General features: G+C 39.7%; 6 protein-coding genes across 6 annotated transcripts in view; 2 read left to right on the top strand and 4 right to left on the bottom strand.

Annotated features, from left to right (window-relative positions):
• Positions 1–501, bottom strand: part of JH06_4293 (diphosphate--fructose-6-phosphate 1-phosphotransferase) — a gene marked incomplete at both ends in the record, with an annotated part of 1,593 nt that extends 1,092 nt beyond the window's left edge. Inside the window, 2 exons of the mRNA XM_014670234.1 lie at positions 37–354; positions 394–501. Coding sequence (XP_014525720.1) covers positions 37–354; positions 394–501 — 426 coding nt within the window. The remainder of the gene's footprint in view (positions 1–36; positions 355–393) is intronic.
• A 155-nt stretch (positions 502–656) lies between these two features.
• JH06_4292 (Na+ H+ antiporter -like protein) lies at positions 657–2,318 on the bottom strand (the record flags this gene model as incomplete). Its single annotated transcript, XM_014670233.1, has 1 exon — positions 657–2,318. The coding sequence occupies one exon, from the start codon at positions 2,316–2,318 to the stop codon at positions 657–659; it is 1,662 nt and encodes a 553-aa protein (XP_014525719.1).
• A 756-nt stretch (positions 2,319–3,074) lies between these two features.
• JH06_4291 (hypothetical protein) lies at positions 3,075–3,809 on the bottom strand (the record flags this gene model as incomplete). The annotated part of the gene is made up of 5 exons (XM_014670232.1): positions 3,075–3,296; positions 3,328–3,389; positions 3,419–3,469; positions 3,497–3,578; positions 3,663–3,809. 5 exons carry the CDS (start codon positions 3,807–3,809, stop codon positions 3,075–3,077), a joined length of 564 nt encoding a protein of 187 aa, XP_014525718.1.
• Positions 3,810–3,933: 124 nt separating this feature from the next.
• JH06_4290 (inositol 5-phosphatase) lies at positions 3,934–6,237 on the bottom strand (the record flags this gene model as incomplete). The annotated part of the gene is made up of 9 exons (XM_014670231.1): positions 3,934–4,194; positions 4,224–4,359; positions 4,390–4,582; positions 4,613–5,468; positions 5,501–5,573; positions 5,603–5,756; positions 5,787–5,892; positions 5,917–6,175; positions 6,197–6,237. 9 exons carry the CDS (start codon positions 6,235–6,237, stop codon positions 3,934–3,936), a joined length of 2,079 nt encoding a protein of 692 aa, XP_014525717.1.
• Positions 6,238–6,820: 583 nt separating this feature from the next.
• Positions 6,821–9,143, top strand: JH06_4289 (hypothetical protein; the record flags this gene model as incomplete). The annotated part of the gene is made up of 5 exons (XM_014670230.1): positions 6,821–6,916; positions 6,949–7,197; positions 7,228–7,362; positions 7,392–8,756; positions 8,787–9,143. The coding sequence occupies 5 exons, from the start codon at positions 6,821–6,823 to the stop codon at positions 9,141–9,143; spliced, it is 2,202 nt and encodes a 733-aa protein (XP_014525716.1).
• A 191-nt stretch (positions 9,144–9,334) lies between these two features.
• On the top strand, positions 9,335–10,410 carry JH06_4288 (hypothetical protein; the record flags this gene model as incomplete). Its single annotated transcript, XM_014670229.1, has 2 exons — positions 9,335–9,461; positions 9,494–10,410. 2 exons carry the CDS (start codon positions 9,335–9,337, stop codon positions 10,408–10,410), a joined length of 1,044 nt encoding a protein of 347 aa, XP_014525715.1.
• Between the last annotated feature and the right edge of the window lie 162 nt (positions 10,411–10,572).

Genomic DNA, 10,572 nt, shown 5'->3' with positions numbered 1-10,572 from the left:
TTGGAACTATGTCTCAATCATTCTATTCGACTTTACTTGATCATCACCTTTGATCTTATCACGACCCGATCCAATCATGTCAAATCCACCCATATTACGATATTGATCCATAAACTTGTCATCAATCTTCACATACTTGCCTGTATATACTCCACGAGGTCCATATCGGAATCCATACATATTTCCACCAACCTTCTTCACAAAATCAAAGATTCCAGCGATCACATTGTGACCTCCAGGAGCTTGACCTCCTGATAGAACCACACCAATGTTCATCGGTCTCCATACTTTATTCTCACACACTTCGTATTCTACACGAGGAAGTCCATAAGTATTGGGGAATAGAGCTTGAATCTTCTCTATACCATTACTGTTTCCTCTTTGTATCCATACCATGATCACCGCACCAAGGGCTTCACAGTTCTTAATACACACATCCTTAGTGAGAATGGATGGAAGAGGAGGAATATACGATCTTCTAAATGTCTGGAGTTCACTCATTTGTTGATAAGTGTTATTCCATTGTCTTTTGATCAGCGCTGCGGAATGTGGTCATTACAAATATACAGAATTCTAATAGCAGATGAATTCGCCATCGTGGATTTGGCTTTTGCTTATCAATTTGAGAATAAACAAAGGATTAATCCAGAATACATCTAGATTAGAGAGTCATTATACATAAAGGATTTAACAAATTCCTCATCGAGTTGTTGTTGATCCATCAACCCTTTCTTAATTTCATCTTCATTCTCGTAGTACATGTCCTGATTGCTTGATTTCAGTCTTGGATACAGATAGTAGAGAAGAAGCATTGTGAAAACCAATGCCACAATCCCAATTCCCCAACTTAACAACAGATTATTCTTCGAAAAGCCACATATAACATATGATAAGGTAGATACAGCAACAACAGTGAGGAGGTATGGTAATTGTGTTTTGAAATGACTCTGAATAGTGCATTCCATTGTTGACACTAGTAGAATGGTAGTCTCAGATAGTAATGAAGCCTGATCACCAAAGACTGCTCCTCCCATAACAGCAGCAAGAGTCGGGATTAACGAGTCAGGAGCTGAAATCATACATATCTTGGCAGCAATTGGAATGAAAATACCAAAACAGCACCAAGCATTTCCTAGAGCAAATGCAGTAACAGAAACAAGAAGGAAAAAGACAACTGGAAGTAGAGCGACAGGGATTTTGAATCGAGTAATGAGTCGACCCAAATACTCACCTGTTCCTAGGAGTTCATTTGTCACTCCACTCATTGTCCAAGCGACAGCAAGAATGATGATTGTGGGAGCCATGTATTGCGCTCCTTCCTTCACACTTTCTATGAAAGCATTGAAGGTCATTTGCTTTCGAGGTACCAAAATAACCATAACACAGACAAGAGTAGCCAGTGTTGACATGCTCAACGACAAAACTGCATCTCCTTCCATAAAAGCTTCGATAATTGACAGAGAACGATTGGTGAAATAGCCTCCAGTACATAGCATAAAAAGGAATGTGAAGCCAATAAGAAGAACAATGGGAATAATCAAATCCCATATACTACCTTCCTTCTCATCCTCACCTTGAGGCGTGAATAAATTCTCTGTGGGATCATTCTTCCTTCCTTTTAATTTTGTAAGTTCTTCATAACGTTTCATGGAACCAAAATCCAGATCGAAACTAACAAGCAACAATACAAACAAGATGATCAACACAGGGTAGAAATCATATGGAATACACTTAATAAAGATTGATAAACCACCTGAAACACCTGCATCCTTGATATTGGAAGCAATAGCAGCTGCCCAGCTAGAGAACGGAACCAGCAAACAAATATTATTAGCAATCGCATGAATGATAAACGCTAGTTTCTCCATAGAGATGCAATTCGATTTGGCAAGTGGTTTGAGTACAGTACTTGTTGTTAAACAATTGAAGTAGTCGTCTACAAAGAAGATCAGAGACATCAGACATGCACTAAATTCAGTTCCTTTTCTAGATTTCACACGTTGAATGGCCCATTGTCCATAGGCTCGGGAGCCTCCAGAATCCTTCATAATAATAATCAGACCTCCAAGGAGTGTGATAAATATAATCATTTCCATTTCTTCTGACATCTTTTCCACTAAGAGCGAAATCACAATTGAGATCGCATTATACCACTGCAAATGTTTCATTGCAGTATAGATAATTGTTCCTGCTAATACACCAGCGAGAAGTGACGAGATGACTTCTTTTGTAATAAAGGCTAGCACGAGAGCAATAATTGGAGGAAGTAGCGACAAGAAACCCGCTTGTACAGGTTCCATTGCAGCAAGCGACCACATAAGAACACAAATATGAAGAGCTGAAATATCCTTATGTGGGAGAGAACGGTATCAGAGTTCGAAACAAACAATCTATTCCTTCTTCTCTTCTGTAACTTGTGATTTCATTGCCTTTGGAAATTTTCGCTTCTTCTGAGATTTTTCTTTCTTTTCCTTCCTTTGAATCTTCATTCTCTTCTATTCTTTAAGAATCAATCCACATTCCTACAAGAAGCGATGTTCGCAGTTGCTTTTCTTCTTTTTGTTTGGTATGAAGCGCGTCAATCACAGCCCACAGCTTTTCTGCTGTATCGTGATCAGTCTTACATAGGGACATTGTATAACTAACGAATCCATTCTTCTTTTGTGGAATGCAATCGACAGAGCACAATTTGTTGAACATCTCCTTTAAACTAGCATCTTTGTTTTCAGCTGCAGCTCTATCAATAAGTAGAAGCATATCCAGATTTGTATTTGATGTTTTCTAGTTTTCATTCTCGTTCCACAGCAAATACAGAGTTTGGATTAAAAAGAGGAGGAAGACTACTAAATATCCCATTTGGACATTTTGTATGATTTGATAATTCCTCTGCTTTGACCTCTTGACCACAATCACAACAATGCATCACCGAATCGGCACATTTCTTCTGATGCTTTGCAGCATTGCATTGGCGAAAGAGCTTTCCACACTTCGAGCACGTGTAGAACATTCGGGTTTGATTTGGGATTCGGCATTTGGGCTCCGAAAGTGCGTATGACCTCTTGGAAACAAACACTCTAAATGACGTGTTCCTTCTTTTCCTTTTTGTGTTTCTTCTCCTTCTCCTTCTGTTTATCATGTTTCTTCTCCTTCTTCTCTTCATGTCTGTGCTTATGCTTCCTCTTTTCCTCTTTCTTTTTGTCCTTTCTGTGTTTCTTCTTCTTCTTCTCTTCATCATAAATTGATACGGGAATTGAAGGAAGTGTTCCAGGATCTTCAGCTCTTTCCCACTTACCTTTCTAATCCTTACGAACTAGGGACAATATATACCTGACTTGCTCGAGCACGCATCCCAAGTCGTCGACCTTTACAAGCAGCAAACAATTCGGCATCTACATATCAATTATATCCACTCTCATACCAGAATAAATTCGAGGGCTCTTTTCCTCTCTGTTAGAATCACTGTCCGAATCTGAGGAAGAATCACTCGAACTCTTACCAATCTTTTTGGCAGCAGAGTCATACGCATCAAACCACCAACATTCGTTCCATCGATTTGCTTGAGCTTCTTTGTATCCAATCTACAGATTACCAAAAACAACACATCGCAACTCCCTCGTCACTTTCTCTCTTCTTCACAACAATACTGCTCTTAATTCCACTACCATCCTTTCCAAGTCCTTTTCCACTGCAAGATTAGGAAAATAGCAAACTACATACTCAGCCCATCCCATTCTTTCCATAAGCTTCTTTCCATAAGTGGGAACATTATGTGATGCAACTGTATTCTGCATTCCAGCCAATCGTTCCATGTGGCGTTTGCTGAGATGTTGGATGTCTGAAATATAATCACCCATCCACTTTATGGTACCAGAACTGGACGACATGATGGGTCGCAAGAATGAATAACAAACATCACTGTGAGACAAAACCACACTATTCTGAATTCGAATCACTGGCAGCTACATCCGAACTTCGCTTTGACAACAGGAAACGGATCATGTTTACAACCACTTCTTGGGCGACAACCTTCTTTAAAGGGGCTACTTCCTCGTCCGTCACAAACCCACCGATTAGTACCCGCGCAAAGATCATTGTAAGGAACTCTTCATCGAGTTGATTCTGATCAGAAAACGTAAGCAGTTTCTGCAAAAACCGTATCAGATAAATGAAGACATTTCGATTTTCCTCCGGAAGCTATATTCAACTTCTCTCTCATTTCCTACCATTGCCAGCAATGTATCAGCGAACTGGTAATTCATATTCTTTGAATATGTCAGATCCTCCAGGTACTCCTCTGGAATGACTGGAGTTCGTAGGGCATTCAGCCATTCTAGCAGACAATTCGCTACAGCATACACACTACATCTCACTCCTTTTCTTCACTCTTACTTCAATTCCATCAGATCTGTTCCTGTATCTACTGCTTCACGGACCACCGCGAGAGTATGATCAGCCGAAGGATCTTTCCACAAGCCCGGTTGGGTCATTCCTTTTTTATACAGGACATCAACCATTGACCAGAGTTCTCGAGGAACTAAACGAACAGGAGGAGCCTGCAGATCAACAGTCTCATTCTCACGAGCTACACATCAGTCATATTGAATTCCTTCACCTGGTCGCATCCGTCGGACTAGTGATGCTAATGACTGGCCGAACGATGTTGGTAAGCAACGACCTGTGAAATGAATGTAGTAATCCCGGTCATTATTCACACGAAAAGCGATCATATCATCCAGGATACCTTGAGCATTCTCCAACTGATGTTCTGCATTCAGATCAAGATCCATTTCAATGGAAATCGACTGAGTTTCTCCAGGAGGAATCACACCAAAAACAGGCTGAATCTTCATAAATGGTGATGAAATACGATTGGAGGCATCACGAGGGAGGAAACGGAAGTACACATTCACATCTCCCACGTTGATAATTCGAATCATATGGTTACGACGAGATGCATATGTCAGCTCTCCAAAGGCAACCTCCGTTTCACTGATAAGAATTTTGGGAATCTGAGCATTCTCACCACATTGAAGTTTCTTTAAGGCTTGTTGACACAAGGCTTCGAATGTTTTCAAGTCATACTGTTTGACAAGGAGTACTGCTCGAGCATACACTGGCTTATGATCCGATGAACCATAGGATCGAACATGATCATATTCAGTTACTCGTACTGTAGATGTCTGCATATCCTGAGGAGGATCCCGCATATAGTAAAGAATACGATCACACCATGCTGGTGCACGAATCTTCTTCCCTGGTCGTTGATCATATTCATTACTGAATCGTAAGTACTTGTATGTAGGTGGAAATGTAACTGATGGTTCGATGAAATCTTTAAAAGCGAATCCAGCACGTTGTGTTACCATTAGCTGATCTTTCTTCAAAAGATACGAATAATCACTCTTTGCATAATCAAAGACTGCTTGAGAAGGAACATCTGTGGTAATTCGATAGTTCAAATCACCTAACTACACATTGAACCAATTCTATTGCTTTCTACCCAAAATACCACATCATGACTGAGGACACTGATTGATTCCTGATTCTGAGAGAAAATTAAATTGTGAAGGATTCTAGGATTCATGATTGCATGTTTGCATACTTGTGATAATCTGCATTCCGTTCTGCAACATTTTCTCGATGAGCAGCCATATGTACACAAACAAAACACATTGTACTGTCATTGATTCGCATTCGAATCCCTGCTCCACCCTTATTACCCATCATCCCAAGGAGTCCTGTAGCTACACTTGAAGCTATTCTTCATTCGTTTGATTCAATCTTACTCATCACTTCCTGAATTGAAGGACGTAAAGAAACACGAGCATATACACATAAAAAGATACCAACGAGAATTCGGAATCCCACACAATAGTACTCATCATTCTGATACTAAGTCTAAATTAAATTCCCTACTTCTGTTCGTTTGGCTTTGTGTAGTGCTGTTTGAATCATATCCAGCCATATCTGAGCACGTTTCTGTGATTGAGATTCCGAGACAACAGTAGAAGCAGTTAAATCAACCATTTCCTCAAGTCCTAAGACAAATAGATCAACATGTTGTTCTCCTCCAGCGTACAACCACGTAGAAATGTCTTCTTCCACCTTCTTACCGTTTACATTCCATGTTCCAATCCACAAATCAAGGCCCAAATACTTTGTATATCTTTGTTCTCTACGAACTTACATCTACTACATGTTATTACTGTTGTTTTGCTGATGAAATGATGTAGTCATCAAAGATTTGACGTCGAATCTATTAATAAACCTCCTAGAAAGGAAATCAGTACATGCTCATTCACTGGATGATTATTTATGATATCATCTTCACATTGGAGCCATTGCTTAGGAAATACACTTGTATCTAGCTCTTTCTTGCGAAGACTAGTGGATCATATCAAATCTCATTTCCTTCTTACAGTACATTAGTATTCATCTGAACAGATTGAATGGCTTATTGGAGCACTTAACAGTATATCTGACCAAAGTGGCAGAAAACTGCCATTCTTTATGCTATATGAAACCTTGACTTTTCTTGACATTCATGAATTCGGAGTCATTTTTGTTATTATATCTCTTTTCATCTAATGTGTTTCAATTGATTTTCTTATCCTCGTCTTTATCTACATGCAATATATCCTGAGTACCACATGATATTGAGACGAATGAACATGATTTATCTCGATTCTCCACATAGATAGGTTGTTAGTAATCGTAAAGATCATTCAATGAAGAAACTCACTATGCAAATGTTCCAATCTACTTCTTTCTGTTGCCGCCGTTTTGGTTCTTGTTGCCTCACTTTTCATTTCTTCTTCCTATGAGCTTATCGTTATCTGTAAAGTACCGGAATGCGAGAAGCCACGTTAGTCTAAAAGAGTCCAATACTGTAGGGGACTTGAAGGCGGAGATTAACGTAGATGTTTTCAGACTTGCATGATTAGGTAGAAATCATATAATCTAAGTGAAAGTCAACAAAGGATTATTGTGGATTGGCGTGAGGTCGTGGATGATTCTCAAACTCTTGCGGATGCCGGCTTTGTGAAGAAATCTAAGATTACTGTACTCTTAAAGAAAGAATTATCGACAAATCCAGAGGATAGTGTTAAGATTGTTGTCGATTACGAGGGAGAGACTTGTGAGTATATAATGCATAAAGAACAGGAATTTACAGATCTGATATGCTTGTTTTTCAAGGTATTTACTTGTCTTTGTGATGAGCGTTAGAATCATGAAACTGTTCAGCGAGGAGATGATGTAAAACTCAAGTTGAAAGGGAAATTGATTAAGCATGAACAACTGATTGGAGATCTTGACAACTATGCTCAACAACCTATTAAATTAACGATTGTGGAACGAGGAGTAGGATATTGAATTTTTGTTCATTATAGGCAAAGAAAGGTAAATCACCTGAAGAGACACATGTTGAAGTAGCTGAGGTGACTCCAAACCGAGAAGAGGTGGAAACTGTACCTGAAGAACCTAAAACGCCAAAGAAGGATAAGAAGAAGGAGAAAGTACCAAAGAAAGAAACTGTGAAGAGTATGAGTATTCTAAGCTTTCTAAAGCATACAAAGAAGTTGGATACTCCTTTACAGAGCGATCCTGGAAATACCGATCCTGAGGAGAAGGAGGACGATTTACCAGCCAAAACAAGTACAAACGAAGTCGATATTATTAAAGAGGCTTCGAGTTCTTCTCATTCGATTGAAGGATTATTAGCTGAATTGAAGGAGCGAATGGAATTGGGATCTAAGGAATCACAGAAACGATTGGAGGCTCTTCATCAGCATGTAAAAGAAATCGTAGTGATGGAAGAAATGAAGACGGAATCAACTAGTCAGTCAAACAACCCTCAAACGGGTCCGATCATCCAATCTGAATCGCTTCCTTCTGAAGTACACTCTCAAGAAGAGGCTGTTATTGAAATGGTCAATGAGTTTGAGGAAACATCGATCATGGATGTAACTCCTCAGATGTTCACAGATTCAACTAAGTTAACCAAGCATATGATTCTTACAGTTAATAAATCGGATCTACTTCCTTCAGAGCTCATTCAACTTCCTCATATGCTTGGGTTTCGCTATATTCACCCAGATACTGATACGAATTCAAAACATGTTCTCTTTGGAATCTGTCATCGTACCAGTAATGTTGTAAATGGTAGAAGACCTTTGGCTCAAGATGAACACGTTGATTATGAAGAAGAGAGTGATGAATCAATGGATGATGAGATTCAGGGAGATGATTGCAATGATACAGAAAGCGAGTCTGGAGATGACATTAATCAACTGGATTATGGAGATGGATTTCTGGCTGAAGAAGATATCAATATTGGAGATGGTAATCTTACTGCAGAGGAAAAGAGTGCTCTCGTATTCCGTAGTGTTAGTGGTAATAAGGGAAAACTTAATCAAGATACCCATATTTCAAGTACACCTTTTGTAGTCTCGAATGCAAATTGCATTGATTTGGGTCTTGATCTAAGGCAATGCAATTGTGTGATTGGAGATCCTGTATTCTTTGAAGGCAAAGTCGAACAGTTGAAGAGTCGGCGTTTGGAAGTGGGGGTTGGTGAGAAATCAGAAGAGAGTGAAACGACTTCGGAACCGTCAAAAAATAAATCAAATAAAAAATTGAATATAAATGATGATATGGTACGAGAGATGTGTACGATGATCCAAGGACAGGCATTCACTATTTCGCAAATCAACGATAAAATGCAAGAGCGATTCCCTGGTCTTCCAAAACGACAGGTTTCACTTCATTAGAATCATTACTAATAGATTGAAGCTAAGTTGCATGAAGTTGCAGAGAAGAAACACCGAATCTGGGTTCTGAGACCAGAGTTCAAGATTGAGACTGCTCCAGTCAACATGGATTCTCTTCTAGCGTCACATTCCTCTATTCCCATTCCAGATGAATCACTGTCGAAGAAACGGCCTTCATATGAGGATACTAAGGTTATCGAGATTCTTGATGCTCGGAGTCGAAGTCATCTGGAGAAGAAGATTCGTATTCAACCAGAACGGATTCCTGATGGAACGATTGTTCATGGAAATATCAGTCAGTCTGCTTTGGCTTTTGATTCTAGTGACAAGGGACCGTCATCTTTTACTGAAGTGGTGTCCTTTGTTTGTTAATTACAAACCATGCTCATTTTAATTCATTTTCAAAACGATTCATGTGGGGGATAAACCAGAATGAAACACAATTACCAAAACGGATTTGGAAATAGAGATTCAAAGGGAAAACTCCTTTATGCAGGATTCATTACCGTATCAAACCGCAGATCAAAAGTTTGAATATAATGACAGTCATTAATTCAATCTTCATGAACAGTCAACTAATTGGATACATTGGTATTGCGACTGCTGTTTTATTCTTTGGAAGCAATTTCATTCCCATCAAGAAATACGAAACAGGAGATGGTATGTTCTTCCAGTTTGTCGTTTGTATTGGTACTTCAATTTGATTCGTACTTATTTTCTAGGTATTTGGGTGATGGGAGCGATTGTAGCCATCATTCGTCAGCAGAATGTATTCAGTCTTTTTGCTATGATTGGAGGTGCTGTTTGGGCTACTGGTAATCTGTGTACGGTTCCAATTGTTAAGTGCATCGGACTAGCACGCGGTCTTCTTGTCTGGGGTGTGACAAACATGATCACTGGATGGTTTGTATCCTTGATGGGACTTTTGGGGCAGCCTCCAGCTCAGATTACGAATCGGTTTATGAACTATCTAGGTGTGATTTTCTGCGTTAGTTGTGTGTTCATCTCTTCATTCATTAAGAATGAGGAGGAAGAGAAGGAAGACATTCCTCGTCGTGTTTCGTCTGTTGGTAACCTCAGCACTGCTGTTATTTCGGTCTCCAATGACCCCGAGCCACTGATTCCTGTCACTGATAATGGAACTAGCTGGGTTGATAGACTCTCTTCATCTCAGAGGAAGCTTGTTGGCTATGGACTGAGTATCTTTGCTGGTCTCATGTATGGTGTGAACTTTGATCCTTGTGATTACGCTTGGCGAAAGTGGTACAAGGACTCATACCAGGCTATGGATATGGAGTTCAGTCAGTTCTGCGGTATTTTGCTCGCTTCGTTCTTCTATCTCTGCTGCTATTGTATTTACAAGAAGAATAAGCCTGATGTGTATGTAAAGTCTATCTTCCCTGGATTCCTCTCTGGGCTCATGTGGGGTATTGCTCAGACTGGCTGGTTCTTTGCTAACGCGTCTCTGGGGCCTGTCATCTCGTTCCCTATCATTTGCTGTGGACCCACTATTGTGTCGAGCATTTGGGGAATGACGTTATACAAGGAAATTACTGGAAAGCGCAATACTATTTTACTTGTTGTCCTTGTGATTGTGATGCTTACTGGTTCTATTCTTGTAGGTTGTTCGAAGAAGTAATTTGGTCTTATCTCTTTTGTTTGTAAGAAACACATCACAACCGCTTGTACGACTGATAAACCACTTACTTCTTCTTCTGGTTGATCTTCTTGTGATAGAAGGCAAGCTCCTCATCCTCAAGAATGTAACCATCAGCACGACCACTCTGACCAGGACGAGAAC

Source organism: Blastocystis sp. subtype 4, assembly GCF_000743755.1.
Source record: "Blastocystis sp. subtype 4 strain WR1 chromosome Unknown seqid_0306, whole genome shotgun sequence".
Lineage (NCBI taxonomy): Eukaryota > Bigyra > Opalinata > Blastocystidae > Blastocystis > Blastocystis sp. subtype 4.
This window is presented reverse-complemented; position numbering and strand designations above follow the sequence as displayed.